This window comes from Taudactylus pleione, unplaced genomic scaffold (genome assembly GCF_031769625.1).
Source record: "Taudactylus pleione unplaced genomic scaffold, aTauple2 ptg000335l, whole genome shotgun sequence".
Taxonomy (NCBI): Eukaryota; Metazoa; Chordata; class Amphibia; order Anura; family Myobatrachidae; genus Taudactylus; species Taudactylus pleione.
In genome coordinates, this window is record NW_028284736.1 from 1,149,210 (window position 1) to 1,169,383 (window position 20,174).

The window sequence follows — 20,174 nt, forward strand, 5'->3', positions numbered from 1 at the left end:
CATAGATGGACGATGTTTGCGGACCATAGATGTTTTTCTTGCCAGGGTAGTGTTTCTACCGTTTTCATGACTGCATTTCGATGTTTGCCGTAATCGACTGGTAATGATTTGATGGTGTTCCGATGATTAGTGACAGGCAGGGCTGGATGTAAGGAGGGGGAGGCTGTCAGAAGGTGAGGTCATGCAACAGCTGAGCTCTGCTGTGTACTAAATTGAAATGACGCACCAGTCTGAGTCCTTTCCAGGTCCCGCCCCAGGCCCGGCACGTTGCAGGGGTGCATGTGCAAATTAGGATAATTCCTAAATATTTTTTATTTTATTCATGTATACACCATTGTACTATCTGGAGCAGTGTCATAGTGGAGTTGAGCCTTGTGTTGTCCAGTACTAACATTTATTTGAACAAAGAGTAATTATGATTTAAATGAACTGTGTACACCTATACAATGCTGAGTGCTACCTGTGGGATTAATTGCTGAATTAGGAATCAGTAGCTGGAGGGAGCCGGGAGTAACACCAGTCTTAGAGCGGTATTGGACTGTCCACTTTTGGAAGTATTCCCCTCATAGGCTATCCTCACTACCCTGTATTTCTTCAACTAGAACCCTATGGTAATAGAAGCCAAGACACTGTGTGATTCTTCATCTGCATACTCATGTCAATGCTGGCACAGCAAATCATAGCGTGTCTTTTCCAAGACCACGCTATGATGATAGGGCAAGAGGTGGTGAGACACAGTGAGTGGAGGCATTGCGGTACACAATGTAAGGGGGAGCACAGTATCCGAGTCATTGACTGGACATGGAGGCAAAAGACAACAAGCACAGGGGTCCTGGTCCGGTGAGCATAAGATATTCAGTTACCCATTGATTGACCGTGCAAAAATCTAGCATTTAATAGGAAGAACTTGGGACAGGAATTCGTATCAAATACCGACAGCAGAAGACCGACAGTTCCAAATCCCGATGGGGGGTGGTAAGTACCCTCCCCTCTCCCTACCCTAACCCTAACCTTCCCTTAGTGGTGCCTAACCCTAACCTCCTCCCCTAGAGCCCAACCCTAACCTCCCCTGTTGGTGCCTAGACCTAACAGCCCCTTCCTGCACCCTAAACCTAACACTCCCCGGGGGTTCCTAACCCTAATCCCCTATTTCCCTAGCCTAACCCTAATGATAGGCGTTGGGAGTTCCAGAGGAGGGGGCAGAACGGGAGAAGGCTTAAGCTTGGTGCACACTGGCAGATATATCACCCATTCCATTGAATGGGCAATTTAATCTGTAGTGCATCGCTGGGTGTGTAACCCCGATATAACTAAACAAAGCCATTCACAGACATATCGCACTTGCCCTTGCATATATATCTGCAACGTCTGACTGTGTGTATGGGTGACCCGCCGACTGCCCGTACACTGGCTTCAGGGACCGCCTGTGACTGATACCTCAATTTAATTGCTCGCCCAGTTGTGATGCCAGCCCTTCTCGACGCACCAGGTCCTGTCCCACTTGGCTTCCACCGAGCATCTTTATCACTCAAAAAAGCCTCCTAGTCGCGATGCCACAAAATAGCTTCATGAGACTGCCCTTGTGTCTGTGTGCGGCTGTGAGTCTGTATACTAAGTGCCACCATGCAGCGGCTGCGGGTTTATTTTTCAGGCCAAGTTCCGTTGTGCTTCGTATACAGATTCAGTTGCGCATCCAATTGCGACTAAGGTGCATTTGGGGTGAAAAAGATGCTGCACTGCTTGACGCAGCTCACTCCTGACAGGCGTCTAGCGCCGCATTGCGTATTGAGGCTAGGTATATGAGGACACATCGGTAAGTTACCACACTGGCTTGTACCAGCGGCAAACTTGATATACCGTCAGAGAAGTGGGAAAGTTTTCTACATGGGATCAGTGATGGCTGCTGACTGCATAAAGTTGGGTACACACCGTGCGACCCAGTGATCTAACGATACATCGCGTGCGACGTAAACACTGCTCGTCCCGACGTACCACGGCGTGATGTACCGTTACATGTTCATTGCATTGTCCCATCCGGTGTGCAGAACAGCAGATGGGACAATGCGATGAACGATGGATCAGATGTTGACACTACATAATGTATATAATATATTGCTCCGATCCGCATTCGAACGATATATTGTCTGCTGAGTACACATGAGATGATATTTTGAACGATTTGGCCGACACAGAGTGATTGGAATGTCCAATTGTTCAAATCGTAAAGTGTGTATGCACTGTGCGCTCTCCAGGGGCGGTGGCCGTCGCATCTTCTGGTCGCCCCTATATGCAGCTCAATTTGACAATCTCGTTAACGATTTTGTCGTGCAGTGCGTACACCCTGCTGGATGACCAGGCGATATGTTAACATTATATAGTTTAACGATGATACGACTGAGCGACACACGATCTAACGTTTGGAGATTGCACAGTGTGTATGCACTATATCGTTTGTCTGGGAGTTCAAGGGAAATCGGGACAACCATCGCATCGTTTGCTGATCGTCTGATGTGTACCCAGCTTAACCGTGCATGGAATACTGTAATGTCACTGACTGGCTGATTCAGATCGAGACAAGTTCTTTGCTTACTGAAGTATCCACTTTCCTCTCATTATTCTGATTGACCGTTTGTGTGACCTCCAGGCGTGATAACGTTTCTTCCTCATCCCAAAGACAGAACAAGGTGTATTGTATAAACCTAAAATACAGTGTCAGGATATAAGACCCTGCTTAGCAATAACCTTTACTTCATTGTTTCTTCAGACCTCTATTAATAATTGATCATTCTGCTGATTTTTAGCAGTGTTCAGTGACTGGCAAATACGTAATGTCACATGATGTAGTGAGCAGAAAGACTTTGGTATGTCTCTCTCAGCTCTATTTTTAGTCTGCTATCCCCCTGCTTCCCCTTCTTCCATCACATAACAGGCTTAACAGTTTGAGAACCTCTGTGTGTATCTGGCCACCATATTTGTTTGCCCGCCAGAGCGGTATTAGAAAACAGATTTGTAGGAGGATAGCTAAAAGAAAAAAAAAAACAATTAAAAAAAAATAATAATGACATCGAATGCATGGAAATAAATATTGTGGGATTGCTGCTTTTAGCAGAGAGAGAGAAACTGAAAAAGAAAATAGTCTGTACTTTTTTATAGTACATTCTATTCTTGTTAAGCAATGCTGCAAAATCGCTGTCTCCTCTGTGCAGGCGATGAGAGTGCTTTAACGCGCCACTCTTGTCCTCCTAGATGGTGCACGCTATTGCTCTCATTTTATTGTACAAGATGCTTTTAAGAGAATTCAGTAGTTGTCCAAATGTCTACAAAGAGGCAGTCAAAAATAGTTTTAAAGAACTGAGGATATTGTTTTACACCTGTGTGCACTGACAGTCCTATATAGGGCCTTATGTATCATTATCCGCATTTTTAATGCAGATTTGCTGTTATTTTTGCCTAAATTCGCAACATGAACATGACAATTTACACACAAATTCAGCAAAGAACTCTTCCTGAGACATTGGCCCTGATAAGTGCCCGTCCCGATGAGGAGCTGGAAGCAGAGCTTCCGGGTTTGAACGTGGTCAGTCTAATGCGCGTGTGCAGCTGTCAGTGGGGGCTGGCAATTTGTGGAACTGTAGCTCATAGGCTACAATGGGCTAACACCATTTTCAGAGCATTCTGAGGCTTGGTAAGTCTTGACAACTTTTCAAACCCCATAGAAACCTATGGAGGCTGCTTTGCAGTCTGAAATTAGTGTTCATTCTAGGCTCAGCGTGGGGCAGGGCGCTGGACTGTAGAAAGGGCACTCTTGCGTGCGCCCGAAAAGGTTGCATGGCCACAAATAACTGGGCGTGTATTTAAGGCATGCCCTCTTTTTATCACTCTTGGCGGCGTGCCCAGCACTTACGGACATGCTGGGCTTGCCCCCAAGTTCTCTCCTCACGGCATCTATGTACCGGCGGTGAGCGCTGTACCGTAATTTTTCACTGTGTCCTGAGGGTGGGGAGGTTACTTTATTGGGTTGCTGATAGGGCGCCGCCTTAAGGGCAGGGCACATTCTCCCCTTTTTAAATCAGGAAGGGCGCGGTGCCCCGCTAAAATAGCCTAGCGGGAACTGTAGAAATGGTGAGACGGCAGCAGATATGAGAGATATCTGCTTCAATTCCTCCTTCTTAAATCCCAGTATCCCTTAATTCTTTAATAAATAGGCCCTATAGAGAGATGCTGCATATATATATATATATATATATATATATATATATAATATAGAACATTTCTTGGCTTGGGAATGTGCATCTTCACGGTAAACCTATAACCCTGCTCCAAGCATCCCTACACCCTCTTACATTTGTTTCCATTAAATGTCTATTTTTGAAAGATGGTTTGGTTCCTGGACTGATGTATGGTAGAATTTCATGGTTACACATGTTGACTCCCTAATAGCTGGTACGTGAATCTGATTACCTGGCAGCGATTAGTACATGAGCTGCGTCCAGCGTTCTTTGCGGTTCCACGTTCTATGAAGTTCAGACTTGTTGATTCTGGCCCTTGTCAAAGACCACAGGAAGCGCCGCCCTCGTTATAGTTTGATTCTCCGCGTGCGGCTTTGCATATAAATTTCTCATTACACCAAGGTTATTGTGTTTCTCTGTATGTTATTTTACGCAGAGGAGGAATTACATTATTTGTATGGACAAACTCACATAATTTGTAAATAACTGGAGCGTTCTGTATGACGGAAGGGAAGTATTTTCTGTGACCTCTGTGAAATGTTTTTATTTGATTTTTTTTGTTATGGTTATAGTATTGGAGCTGTTTTTGATATAAAAAGCACAAATATGGGCCACTTGGTTCTGATAATATCACCTATTCTGACCACTGAGCCCATTCCCCCATGTCTGAAGCTTTAGGTTAGAGCTACGCAGGAGGCTTTTGACCATGAGATTGTCACAAAATAGATGGATAACATTTTTGGGCAACAGGTGCAGCAGTGTACAGTACCAAAAGGCAGGGCTGCTGGAAAATAACCTAAGCAGGGTTTGTCATGGTTTTGCCATTTGCCGTCTTAGAAGTAGAAGGTATATGATATAACATAGGGGTCAGCTATAAGTTCGACATTTATTTAGTTAGTTACAGTCAGGTGCATAAATATTGGGACATTGACAGAATATTCATATTTTGGCCTCTATTCACCACCACAATGGCTTTGAAATGAAACAAACAAGATGTGCTTTAACTGCAGACTTTCAGATTTAATTTGAGGGTAATTACATCCAAATCAGGTGAACGGTGTAGGAATTACAATGGTTTCTATATGTGCCTCCCACTTTTTAAGGGGCCAAAAGTAATGGGACAAACTAAACAATCCTAAATCAAACTTTCACTTTTTAATACTTTGTTGCAAATCCTTTGCAGGCAATTACAGCCTAAAGTCTGGAACGCATAGACATCACCAGACGCTGGGTTTCATCCCTGGTGATGCTCTGCCAGGCCTCTACTGCAAATGTCTTCAGTTCCTGCTTCTTCTTGGTGCATTTTCCCTTCAGTTTTGTCTTCATCAAGTGAAATGCATGCTCAATCGGATTCAGGTCACGGGATTGACTTGGCCATTGCATAACATTCCACTTTTTAGCCTTAAAAAAACTCTTTGGTTGCTTTTGCAGTATGCTTCGGGACATTGTCCATCTGCACTGTGAAGCGCCGTCCAATGAGTTCTGAAGCATTTGACTGAATATGAGCATATAATATTGTCCGAAACACTTCAGAATTCATTCTGCTGCTTTTGTCAGCAGTCACTCTGGTACAAGTTGATCTTTGTCTCATCTGTCCTTAGGATGTTGTTCCAGAACTGTAATGGATTTTTAGATGTTGTTTGGCAAACTCTAATCTGGTCTTCCTGTTTTTGAGGCTCACCAATGGTTTACATCTTGTGGTCAACCCTCTATATTCACTCTTGTGAAGTCTTCTCTTGATTGTTGACTTTGACACATATACACCTCCTCCTGGAGAGTGTTCTTGATTTGGCCAACTGTTGTGAAGGGGTTTTTCTTCACCAGGGAAATAATTCTTCTGTCATCCACCACAGTTGTTTTCCGTTGTCTTCCGGGTCTTTTGGTGTTTCTGAGCTCTCCGGTGTGTTCTTTCTTTTTAAGAATGTTCCAAACAGTTGATTTGGCCACACCTAATGTTTTTGCTATCTCTCTGATGGGTTTGTTTTGATTTTTCAGCCTAATGATGGCTTGCTTCCCTGATGGTGACAGCTCTTTGGATCTCATATTGAGAGTCGACAGCAACTGAATGCAAATGTCACACCTAGAATCAACTACAGACCTTTTACCTGCTTAATTGATAATGAAATAACGAGGGAATAGCCCACACCTGTCCATGAAATAGCTTTTGAGTTGATAGTCCCATTACTTTTGGCTCTTTAAAAAGTGGGAGGCACATATAGAAACCGTTGTAATTCCTACAACACTCACCTGATTTGGATGTAATTACCCTCAAATTAAATCTGAAAGTCTGCAGTTAAAGCACATCTTGTTTGTTTCATTTCAAAGCCATTGTGGCGATGAATAGAGGCCAAAATATGAAAATTCTGTCAATGTCCCAATATTTATGCACCTGACTGTATATTTAAAGAAAATAAGGAGGATGAATTGAAGTACTGTATAGCAGTCAGACCAATGTGTATAATTAGCTCTCTGTCCTATTGGACACTGGCTGATTGTAGAGGGCCCAGTCACAATTTTGCTAGAGGGCCTGAGACATTTGTAGTTACAACGTTCATTACCCTCCTGTAGACCTGTATTCCCAGCCTCGGTCCTCAAGGCACACTAACAGTCCTGGTATTAGTGATATCCAGGCTTGAGCACAGATGGTTACATCAAAATAACTGAGGTACTAATTAAGTCACCTGTGCTCAAGTATCGCTATCCTTAAAATCTGGACTGTTGGTGTGCCTTGAGGACTGTGGTTGGGAACCCCTACTGTAGACAGATAGAACTGCATAATCCATGCATGACTTCATCTTATGTACTAAGGCGCCTCACATAAGGGGATACCAGTCTGATTAGATAATGACAGCGAGGGTCTGGTTACTGTGTGTTATTGCTCCATTGCAAACATAACCCCTGTTTATTCAGTATGGCCAATGTTGTAGGAACATGTCAGACCAAAAGCGGAGATCTTGCAGGAAAATAGGGGGTATTTAATTTCTTATGGTCAGGATTCTATTTCTATACGTTGTTGTTATGATTATCCTTTATTTACAGTACCTTGCAAAAGTATTCACACCCATTGCATTTTTTCAGTTTTTGTTGCCTCACAACCTGGAATTAAAATGAATTGTTTGAAGTTGTACATAAATTCATTCACAGAACATGCCTACAACTGTGAAGTTGTGTTTTTTTATGTTGTGAATCAAACAACATTCAGGACAAAATAACAGAAAACTTGTGCATAACTATTCACCCCCATAAAGTCAGTACTTTGTCGAGCCACCTTTGCAGCAATTACAGCTGCAAGTCGTTTTGGAAAAGTCTCTATGAGCTTGCCACATCTTGCCCCTGGGATTTTTGCCCATTCCTCAAGGCAAAACTGCTCCAGCTCCTTCATGTTGGATGGTTTCCGCTTCAAGTCTGATCACAGATTCTCAAATGGACTGAGATCTGGGCTTTGACTAGGCCATTCCAACACATTTAAATGTTTCTCCTTAAACCACTTGAATGTTGCTTTTGCAGTATGCTTCAGGTCACTGTCCTGCTGGAAGGTGAACCTCCGTCCCAGTCTGAAACAGGTTTTGCTCAAGAATATCCCTGTATTTAGCACTATCCATATTTCCCTCGACTCAAATCAGTTTTCCAGTCCCTGCTGCTGAAAAACATCCCCACTGCATGATGCTGCCACCACCATGTGTCACTGTGGGGATGGTGTTCTTGGGGCGATGGGATTGTTGGGTTTGCGCCAGACATAGCATTTTCCTTGGTGGCCGAAAAGTTACATTTTAGTCTCATCTGACCAGAGCACCTTCCTCCATACATTTGGGGAGTCGTCCACATGCCTTTTGGCAAACTCAATTCGTGTCTTCTTATTTTTATCACTAAGTAATGGCTTTTTTCTGGCCACTCTTCCATAAATCCCAGCTCTATGGAGTGTACGGCTTATTGTGGTCACATGCACAAATACACCAGTCTCTGCTGTGGAACTCTGCAGCTCCTTCAGGGTTACCTTTGGTCTCTGTGCTGCCTCTCTGATTAATGCCCTCCTTGCCCGGTCTGTGAGTTTTGGTGGGCGGCCCTCTCTTGGCTGGTTTGTTGTGGTACCATGTTCTTTTCATTTGATGATGATTTACTAAGTACCTAAACAAATAAGTGAATAAAAAAACTGACTTTTACAGTACAATACAATGCAGGACAGGGACATGGTTTATAGACATTTCTGCATTAGCCGTCGTAACACTCAAATAAGCACTAGGGCATCAACAACCAAGTGTTAGGTGCCCTGGTGGGAAGTAAGGAGTAGATGAAAGTATAAGTAAGGAGAAGCACATGAGGGAAGGGGGCCCTGCTCGTGAGAGTTTACATTCTAAACGGGAGGGTCAGACGAACGGGGGCGATAGATGGGTAGACAGTGAGGAGGGAGCATGGAGCAGCGGGTTAGGATGAGAGCTGGAAGGCTATGATGAAGTAGTGGGTCATGAGAGCCCGTTTGAAGATTTGTAGAGAGTCTGATAGGGAGAGGGAGAGAGTTCCAGTGATAGGGAGCAGCACGGGCAAAATCTTGGAGGCGGGCGTTCCTATGTTGTCTTGTAAATACTTGTAATGTTCTCTCTAAACCACCTACAGCAGGGGTGGGCAATAAGCAACCCTCCAGCTGCTGTTGAACTACACATCCCAGCATGTCTTGCAACAATTGTAGTATTGCCAAATAGCAAAACTGTGGCAGAGCATGCTGGGATGTGACGCCAAGCAGCAAAGTTAATAAAATTATAATAAAAAATACATGACTAGAACAGATTCAAAAGTACAAAATGAGGGTGAAACCAGACCTGGAAGGCTCCTATTAAAGTGAGAGTGCATACTCTATATTCCATTGCTGTTCAGTATGATAGATCTCCTTATTCCTATCACACGGTTTATGTTTGGCCACATGTTCTATTAGACGTTACACCATTTTATGGTCACTGATAATTCATTTAAATGAAATGTAATTTGAAGAAAAAATTGTTGTGGTTTAAACCTAACACGAAGCCGCATTTACATTTTTAAATGATGATTTGCAGTAGAAATTGTTAGTATTCAAGAGGGCAAAACAAAAGAGAACATACCTGACATCTACATTGCAGCAGATTGTGCATAAGGACGGGCGAGGGATTGGCTGAGGGGAGCTGATTGTCAGGTCATTGGGACATGTCACTCTACCTCCCTGCTCTATTAGCTGGCTGACAATGGGATGAGATTGCAGTCAGACAAGTGAGACTCTCTTTGCATAACTGTTTTACAGCCAGCGCTGCTCAATTAGTTGTTGTTCTCCCTCTGCAGGTGTTACCAGCGCCTACGGATCACTTGTATCTTCATGCTCTGAGCTTCCTATTATGGCTATTTACCATCATAATGTAGTGACTCACTCACATAAACACTAATAAATGTATATATAATATATTTCTGAAATGCATTCTTCTTAAACTATATTTATTCTTGGTGTGTAGAGTGATCTGAACCTACCATGGGGAGATTTAAGACTGGTCTTGGTGATATGCAGAGCCGGTTTTTGGATCTGTATATGGGTTGGGTACGGGATGCCGGCGGTCGGGATCACGGCAGTCAAAATCGCAATGCTGACATACCGCCAGGGTTAGGATACCGACACCTGTCGGTAGGTACCCTAACCCTCCCCCTAATGCCTGAACCTAACCTCCCCCCTCCCCGCACTCTAAACTTAACCCTCCCCCCTTAGTTCCTAACCCTCTCCCCTCTACTTACCTTCAGGATGCCGGAACTGGGATTCTGACAGGTGTCGGAATTCCGGCGCGAGTTTTGTGCCGACATCCCATGTGCCAGGTTACTGAACGTATCCCCTGTATATTGATTGTCAGTAGTGGCTTTACGTCAAACCCTTACTGTGGTCATGCTGTAAGGTCAGCGTATATCTGGTGAAAGCTACAATCTCTGGCCCATGTTCTGGCCCAGGCCGCCATCCTTTCCTTAAGACGTTTCTTTTCTAATGCTCTAAAAACTTTACTATCTCTAGAAGCTTCAAATATTACCTATGTGTTGTATATGAGCACGTTTCCAACCCGTATCAGACCTGGGACAAACCCCCTTTTACACCGCGGCGCCGACCCGGGCATATTATTCACATCGGAGCCGGGTCAGCACTGACCCGACTCTCTGGTGCACGTGAGCAGCGCTTCTTAACCTCCCTCCCCCTCCGCAACCCTCTTACCTTAGTCCGCAGCTGTCCGGAGGCAGGGAGGGCGGGTGGGGTGCGCTGCTCCGTTTAGGTCAGCCCGGCAGTGAACGCTTGGAGATGATGTCATCTCTAAGCGCCACTAAAGCTGGGCAATCGGGCGGCATCCAGCGCGACCTGGGTCACGATGACCCGGGTTGCGCCGTTTACACTGCAAGGGTGACACGGGAACGAGCAATGTTCAACCTTGCAAGCCAGCCGGGTCAGATCCCCGGGTCACTGGACGCTGATTCTTTTTCACCGATAAAAATCCCGTGTTGATGCGCGTTCACGTGCATCAACCCGGGATTTTTATGTAGGTGAAAAAGGTGTATAACCCTTACCCTAACCTTCTCTTCCCGCAGCCTAACCCTAACCATCCTCTCCTGCAGCCTAACCCTAACCATCCTCTCCTGCAGCCTAACCCTAACCATCCTCTCCTGCAGCCTAACCCTAACCCACCTCTCCTGCAGCCTAACCCTAACCATCCTCTCCTGCAGCCTAACCCTAACCATCCTCTCCTGCAGCCTAACCCTAACCATCCTCTCCCGCAGCCTAACCCTAACCATCCCCTCCCGCAGCCTAACCCTAACCATCCTCTCCCGCAGCCTAACCCTAACCATCCTCTCCCGCAGCCTAACCCTAACCATCCTCTCCCGCAGCCTAACCCTAACCATCCTCTCCCGCAGCCTAACCCTAACCATCCTCTCCCGCAGCCTAACCCTAGCCATCCCCTCCCGCAGCCTAACCCTAGCCATCCTCTCCCGCAGCCTAACCCTAGCCATCCTCTCCCGCAGCCTAACCCTAGCCATCCTCTCCCGCAGCCTAACCCTAACCATCCTCTCCCGCAGCCTAACCCTAACCATCCTCTCCCGCAGCCTAACCCTAACCATCCTCTCCTGCAGCCTAACCCTAACCATCCTCTCCTGCAGCCTAACCCTAGCCATCCCCTCCCGCCGCGTAACCCTAACCATCCCCTCCCGCAGCCTAACCCTAACCATCCCCTCCCGCAGCCTAACCCTAACCATCCCCTCCCGCAACCTAACCCTAACCATCCTCTCCCGCAGCCTAACCCTAGCCATCCCCTCCCGCAGCCTAACCCTAACCATCCTCTCCCGCAGCCTAACCCTAACCATCCTCTCCCGCAGCCTAACCCTAACCATCCTCTCCCGCAGCCTAACCCTAACCATCCCCTCCCGCAGCCTAACCCTAACCATCCCCTCCCACAACCTAACCCTAACCTTCGTGGTCACAATCCCGGCAGTCAGGATTGTGACCGCCAGGATTCCAGAGCTGGGTTTCTGATGACAGTCAGGATTCCGGAGCCGGTACTCTGACCACCGGGATCCTAAGTGACAGGATCATGACTCCTGTTTGAGTCTCACAAAGATAAATATATGCAATATTAAAAATTCTGGGCCTGATTCACCATGGATCGCAACTGCAGCGGTGTACGCAGATCGGCCGATGGTGCGTACTGCGCATGCACCGCAGTATGCGTGCGCTAGTCAGTATTGCAATCACACTGCAATTACCTACGCAGATACAAAGCCATCGCAGAGTGAGTGTCGCAACGTCAGCATTTGGGGGTGGTGACGGGGGAGTGGCCGGAGGAATGCAGACGAGCCTGTACGTTTGAACGCCATTTCCTGGTCGTGCATAAATTAGCCACTGCGACGTCATACGCACTGCGTACGACGAGCTGCAATTTCAGAGACAGGTCAGGGCTGCTGTAATTCTGCGTGAGGGTCCGATGTTACTTGATGTTACCAATGTATACGCAGGACTGCGAGGTGTTACGGATGTGAGATAGCGATAGTGGGCGTCTCTATGCCGGGTGAGCAGTTGCAAACATTACCATATTCTCGCAGCAGAACTGCGTGCGTAATCGCAGCTGCCATCTCAATAGTGATCTGTAGTGAATCAGGCCCTTTGTACAGAGTGTATCATTCTTAGTATCTGTTCATAATCTGTGCTTAGAATATTGTACAGTATTCCTAATATTCATTTGCATAATGAAGGTAATTTTCATTCGCTCTTCATATTGTGTGAAGTGACATTTGCCCAGTGCCACTTACCTTATCATTTGGTTTGTTTTTGGAAGGAGGAACAGAGGGACTTTCGTGAGCAGGCGACAGATCCCCAAGCCGAACAGGAGCTGATCAACAGCATCGGAGACGTATATTTCTCCAATGATTCTCTTGATATAGTTAAATATGAACTTGAGGTGAGTAAAATATAATTGTAATATTAGTAGTAATTTAATACCAAGATAATAATTTACAGTTTGGTAAAGATTTTTTTATTTGTTTTTTGTAATAATGTATATGTGGAATTTTATACAGAATAAATGAACCTAGGGCCTGATTCAGAGCCGCTCGTAAGCGGCCGCTCGTTCGTTCCGAGCGATGTTTGCCCAACTGCGCATGCGTACGGATCGTAATACGCATGCACGAACCAGTCAGTGCGGCCGAAAATCGTTTGTTCGCTAAATAGCGAATGCCTGCTATTTTGAGTGACAGGATGAGGCGTTTGTGGGTGGTAACAGGGGAAGGTGCTTGAAAACGGGGAGTGGAGATCCGAACGCAGGCGTGCTTAAAGGTCAAAACGGGCGTTTTATGGGTGTGCATAATTAATACAGCAGCGTCATTGACCACGTCACTGGGTTATTTTCTAGTCAGAACTGCTCGCAAGATTGCGGTAGGAAAAACCAACCACAAGAATAGCGAGCAGTTCATACGCTGGTCGATGTACTCGATTAATCTAATAAATAGCGGACATGACGTAGGATGCGAGCGTCCAGGGGGCGTAGTTATCCAAAAAACGACCGCAAGTTTTGTTCGATCGTTCAGACATAGAGGCGTGAACAGACCGCAAAGAGCGAACGGTTCATTTGAATAGCCACCCCTTTTTTCTGAACGAACCACCGCAAATAGCGTCCGGCTCTGAATGAGGTCCCTAGTTCCTAACGTTTTAACCAAGTAACATCCGGACAAAAGGCACCAAGCTCAAATTATGGCCGAATTCATTCTGCCCCATGAAGCTAGTCACGCCCACTTTAGTGCAAACCACTCCCACTTCCCCAAAAATCACCACCTACTTTCTCATAAACCCCACCCCTTTCAAGGTTCACTACTTGGGACACTAAGGTTTGGATTCAGATGTGCAGTTTAGTCCCAGATCATCTTTCATAAACCAAAACTTGGTATTTTTGTTATACTCATTAAGAGCATTTTAAAAATGTGTTTTTTACTTGTCATATTTGTTTATTTTGATAATGAAGCAAAGCCCAACCCCATGTATTCTGCTATAGCTGCAGGAGTCGGTAAACAATGTCAGCTGATTATGGGACCCCTACATAATAGACTTTATCACACCTTGGGCTCAGATGTTGTCTTGTATTTTGTAATGGGAAAATTGAGCTGCTACTGTAGCAGTATTTACCATTATAGAATCCCTGATGTAAGCCTGTGCTGGTGTTATAGAATTATCGTCAATTCAGTAGTTGTTTATGTAGCAGATTTTTTTGTATATCTTCAAATGCCAGTACATTGAATATGTAGAAATCATGTCACAAATTACAGTAGATCCTCCCTCCCAAATACGTACACACACATGCATCATGTTTGAACGTCTTTTCTATAGGAACTTTTGATGACCAGCACCCTAGCTAAGTTGCATATATGTAAAATATTTACAGGTTGAGTCTCCAATATACAAAATGCTTGGGACCAGACGTATTTTGGATATCAGATTTTTCCGTATTTTGGAATATTTGCATATTATAATTAGATATCATGGGAATGGGACCCAAATCTAAACACAGAATGCTTTTTTTGTTTCATATACACCTTATACACACAGCAATATTTATAATCATTTTGTGCATCAAACAAAGTTTGTGTACATGCATAAAATTAATTTATGTTTCATATACACCTCATACAGCCCAAAGATGATGTTATAAAATAATTTTTAATTTTGTGCATTAAACAAAGTTTGATTACATCGAACCATCAAAAAGCACAGGAGTCACTATCTCAGTTATGCGCAAAGAATTCCGGATTTCTGAATATTTGGATATGGGAGACTCAACCTGTACTAAAATGACATTATATATATTTTTCTTTATGTGTGTCTGCAGAACTTAAATATAAAATGTTTAATTTTTAAAAATTGATGTGTGTAATCAATTTAAATTACAAAATAACTTGAACCAATACAAAAAAAAGACCTTTAGGTGGAGTTTGCTAAGCTAAGAGAATTACATTTTGCTGGGCTTTAGTCTGGCGTTACCCCGATACAGCGAGTCCTCCGACCTCTCCCAGCGCCACAGTCCTTACTTCTGCCAACGCTTGTCTCAACTCACACTGGCGGTGTTGTCAGACCTACTATTCCATAGGACGTCCCATTCACAGGAATTAAAAGTTTGCCATACTTGTCGGGCAAAAGTTACACTCTTATACAGGATGTTACAATAGCACTGCAGGGTCAGAACGGTTGGGTGACCCGCCAAATAGGGCTACTGCCAGATCAAAAACCAGGGCATTTGTTTTATGATAACTTTGGTATGTCGCGTGTTTCTTGCAGTAATATAATGTTTCTTCATCATTCCCCCGAGCAGAGGCTGCCGCCGGTCCTCACACTGCAGGAGATCGATGAGTACAGAGACCAAATAAAGAGACAACAGGCCGCAGTAAGTAGTTACTCTGTCTTCCCTGAATCTAATGCAAGTTTCTGCACTTCTTACATGGCTTTGGGGGTGAGTTATTGTTAAACACATTGGAATCTTGTGGGACTTTAAACTGAGCCTTGAGAAGGAGAAGATGCTGCAAGACACGTACAGCTCCATCAATGAGAGACGCACACTTAGATTTTATTTTCCACTCATTAATGGATCCTCTGCAATTTACATCTCGCTCAGTCTATCAGCCCAAGAGACTCCTTGGATCAGAAAAAACCCTTTGAGTTCCTTACTGTTAATTCAATATAATAATCAGAGGCTTTCAGGGAAAAGATGGTGCTTTTAAACTGAATATTGAGAGATCAATCAAACGTTACATTTTGGACAATTCCCAGAAAGGTTTATTTTTAAACATAATGCTCTTGTTAAAAGCCCAATATTGAAATTTCCACGATATGAACCCTGAATATAAATTGTTTAAACACCTTTTTCTATTAAGATGTGATGGGGTTTTTTTTTTCCTCCGTTTATGCAGCATTTAATTATAAAATTCTGGCTTTTTAAAAAAAAAAAATATGGAAGCAAACAAAAATCAATATTTTTGAGAATATTTTCTTTTCTTTGGGAATGGGCTTGGGGGAATAAAATAAAAAAAAAAATCCAATTAGTCATGAAATGATATAAAAAGTTAGGTTTCGTCATTTCTCGTTTTGATCATCTATGCCTATGAACAATAATAATTGTGCCTGAGCATTGTATAAGTCCCAGAATGTAATTTGCTATAGCCGATGCTGAGAGCCCCCCGTTGCTCTTTCTGTCTTCTTCTGCCTTTATTTTTATACAGTCTATTTTCCGTCCTTTCACAGCTCTGATTTGTTTTCATTTCCATTTGATTCCTTCATGGCAGCAGAAGTTAATATCTCATCCTTACAGAAAGCTAAATGGAAAGGGACTTTGCACCGGTAACATAATAAGACTAAGCGGCCCTCACCTTTGGTGTCTTCCTTTCTGTCTAGCTGGTGAATGGCAGTCCTTAGCTTGGCGTTGTATCATTATATTTTTTTTACCTGCTGATAGAGCTGGGGGCGGGAGAATCTGTCTCCGAATCAGGCAGTTTTCCCGTTTCATGGTGAGCAAGTGATGCCCCTCGTACAAATATATGGTCCGTTGAGGATGCAAACGTAAGGCTGGTTTTCTGCCTGTCCGATATTCCAAGGACAATTGTGCCTTTTTTAAACAAAAAAAAAGAGAAAGTACAGCAGGCCCAAGCACATGACCAGTATGTGATATTAATGTTTAAAACAGATTAAAAGTAAAAAAACATTGGAGGAGATGTTTGTTACGGAGGACCTCTGGTTGATAAAACGATTTAGATCTCCTCTATGTCTAGATTTTGAGTACTTCTCCCCAAGCAAAGAATAAAAGGATGTTCAGGTGGGAGGAGATGTACTGTATAACTTTCAGTACTGATTTTATTGACACTTTTATGATGTGGAATTCCAGGACAATATTTTTTTGTTTACTGGATAATCAAGTACATGATTCTTATGTAATGGACCATACCAGCTAGCTGTTAATGATTTCCATTAGATGTATCCTTTCCATGAGCAAGATTTGGACACCTGGAACAGTACTAGAAAGTACGGCAGTATTAGCTGGCCCTTTCAACAGATTTGTTTCCCATTAGAGCAAGGATGGGGAAACCTCAGACCCGGGGGCCTTATAAGGCCCTTGGAATCATTTGGTCTGGCCCTTTGAGCTTTTTTCTGTTAGCCTCATCTGGCTAGCAGGGTGCCTAGAATGTCACCCTGCAGCCAGAATCTATGCAGTAGTGCTCCCTGGAGTGTCCTTAGGGCGCTTCAGATGGTCACACCGCTGCCCTTACAGCTCCCCCGAGCATCCTCAGGATGCTCTGGGCATTGCTGTAATCACCGGCTATTGTGGCCCTTGCCCTGTGTGAAGTCGCGCAGAGGGGGCGGGGCCTGCACTGGGCCCGCGAATAATGTTATATATACCAAAATGGCCCTCGGCAGAAAAAAGGTTCCCCACCCCTGCATTAGAGCATGGAGAGCAGTTTGAAGAATCCAGCACTATATTTGGACTTTGCAGATAGAACGCATTGAGGGCAATTCAGTTAGCCACAGTAGAGTCTTATGTGACAAATGCAATTCAAGTAGGATAGTTGCAGTAAATGATAATCTGCGAGCAGAAATCAGTAAAGCCGGCTTAATAGTAGTTACCGGGTAGAGCACAGTCCTTGATTGAATCGGCCCCATAGACTACAATTAAGCTGGGTATACATTAGGCCGACTGGCCAACCTATATGACTATTGGTAAGGGTATAGACACTTACCAATCATCTGTCCGATGTGCCGGGCTTGATAGCTCAACTGGGCGAGCATTTAAATTTGTCTGCCCAGTTGAGCTGTCAATCACCTCCTGGTCCCTGCAGCATGTGTACGGGCGATCGGCTCGTCACTCGTACACACCAGCAGATGACCAATATATCTTTTAGATATATCGGCCATCTGCCGTGCTACACAGCAGATCGGATATGTCTGTGAACTGCGTCGTTCACAGACATATCCACTGTACACACCCGGCGATGCACTACAGATAGATATATCGCCCGTTCCATTAAAGGGCTATATCTATCAGTGGGTACCTAGCTTAAAGTACATACCTGAAAGATGTGACAAACGTCCTAATGACTAGACTTATTTTCTAAGCTATAAAACTATTTCGTGAACATCCAATTGCGAGTGTACACACCAGTGAATAATCATTCCATCCGGAACAATTCTAAGTCCTAACAATTGTCATACACTGTCATAGCATCATTGCTTCCACATTGGCAGGTTATCGCAAATTCATGAGCACTCCATTTTCAGAACGACAATTGCTCGTCTTCTATGAAATATGTAGTGCAGCAGATCAGGTCACTTGAGCAAGTCCAAATGGTTTTGGGATGATAGTAGGCACCAAATGCTGCATACACGTTCTGAGACTGTTGGACTGCATGGTCCTGTTTTTAGTCCCGATTATTGCTCCCAGTTTAAGAACATGAATTCTTAAGACTGAAATTCAGCAAGGTAACTAGTTCATAATTTTATGCTGTTAAGTTTGATGGAAAAGATGTGGAGGGCTTTGGGCTTCCCCCGTGCGGTCTCATTTAACTATTAGGGCCTATGGTTAGCTGTACATTGGACGGCAATTATGCTCAAAAACAGACACACAGAAAAATAGGGTATTTTCGCCATCTGCGATGTCATACATATAAATGTTTGTCTATACGTAAAGCATGATGACATACAATTAAGTGTATTATCATGCTGTTGATAGGCCAATCATCACCGTCATCATCATCTTGGCGATGAAGACTAGTTTTCTGTCCCTTCTTCCCCCAAAAGTGTTAACCGCACCATCGCTCATAGCTTAGACAGCATCTGCAAAATTTAAATGGCATAGACTCCCAGCACTGTGCTATGACAGGCTGGTCTGGTTACCCTGTAACGGGGGAAATCGGCAGCATAGGATCCCCTTGTCATAATTTTAATCAGCCCTAATCTATGCAACGTGGGGCTTAATTCTGTATTTGAATTGGACCTACGGAAATGAAAATGCTCGCCCCTAAAGGTGTGCCAGACACACAAGTCTAATGACGTCCAGGAAACCCACCTCTTTATACATAATATTAAATAAAGACCCCGGTAGGCGTCTGTCTGTTTGTTCGGGCTAATCTCCAGAACCACTGGATGGATTTTGATACAGTTGTCACTATTCTATAGAGAATTTGTAGAGGGAGGTTTAGGTGTAAGAAACATTAATGTATGACAAAGTCGAGCAGTGACGATTTTCTTGAAGCAAGTCCATGAAAAAAACTGACGTCCGGGCAGTTTTCTTGGCAACCACCACCGAAACCAATAAAGATATATAACGATAGACTTTATTTTATACCATGTACAGATTAATACGTATTATGCCGTTTCTCCAGAAAAATTTATGTAAGCCCTGTTTACTGATACAAAATTTCAGTTTTTCTCTTTCTTTTACCGTCCTATTTCATTTATACGAAAAAACGTTTCTTTAATTTCAAACATTCCAATTCCCGGTGAGAGTCGGCTTTGGCATTACAATAGATAAAGCACAGGGACAGACACTTAACGTGGCTGAAGTTGACCTTAGTGGTGGTTGTTTTCTCATGGATAACTTTACGTGACTTTTTGAGTGTCATGTCAAAACTAATTTTTTTGTGTTGCGACTAATGTCGTCTACAAGGCAATCTTATAAGACCTCGGTTAAACAAGACTATCGCCGTTAATTCAAAATTGCTCCCGTGCGAAGCCGGGGCGGGTCATTAGTTATGTAATATAATTGAATATGGAAAAATTATGCTTACAGCGTCATGCAAAAGACAGAAGCCTAACCTCAGCACAGGTAGCTGTAATGATTGCATTTTAGGAGGTTTGGCTCTCAGTTGAAGTGGTTCAAAGTTTCAGCAATTAATTCCTTCATAGCGGTAAACCTTGCACATTTATAGCAAGTTTTCTGCAGACTACTGAGCATATCAGACCTCCTATTACACCATTGGTTGGTCCGAAACTGGGAAATAAAGTACTGTTATTAGTCACTTTAGCCAGGAGGGTTGGAGACCTTCATGCGTTTAAGAGTTTTGTTTGAACGTATTTAGAGATAAACTGGTCTTAAAAATTAAGACTAAAAAGAAGTAGCTTTGTGAAGGCAACCTAGATCATTAGGGATTGTATTATTGCTATTGTTTATTAATACATTGCCACCAATTTGCTCAGTGCTGTACGGAGACTAATTGGAAGGGAGGAGCCTGCTGGTTTTATCTGCATGACTTTGCTAAACACTGTAAACTTGAGGTAGCAATGTCTACAGAAGCTGAGTTTAGCCCCCCCCCCAAAAAAAAAATGTAGAAAGCTGAAGGTGTCCCAACACTTAATTCTTTTGTATAGACCAGTGGTTCAAAACTGGCCGTGGTGCCACAAGTGGGTGATCCGGGATCAAATAAAATTATTTACAG

At 43.8% G+C, this 20,174-nt stretch overlaps 1 protein-coding gene across 2 annotated transcripts in view; it reads left to right on the plus strand.

Annotated features, from left to right (window-relative positions):
• VPS50 (VPS50 subunit of EARP/GARPII complex) overlaps positions 1–20,174 on the plus strand; it is a 259,035-nt gene that overhangs the window by 36,803 nt on the left and 202,058 nt on the right. For both annotated transcript variants that reach the window (XM_088443849.1, XM_088443850.1), the window contains 2 exons: positions 12,548–12,670; positions 15,068–15,139. In XM_088443849.1, coding sequence (XP_088299975.1) covers positions 12,548–12,670; positions 15,068–15,139 — 195 coding nt within the window. The remainder of the gene's footprint in view (positions 1–12,547; positions 12,671–15,067; positions 15,140–20,174) is intronic.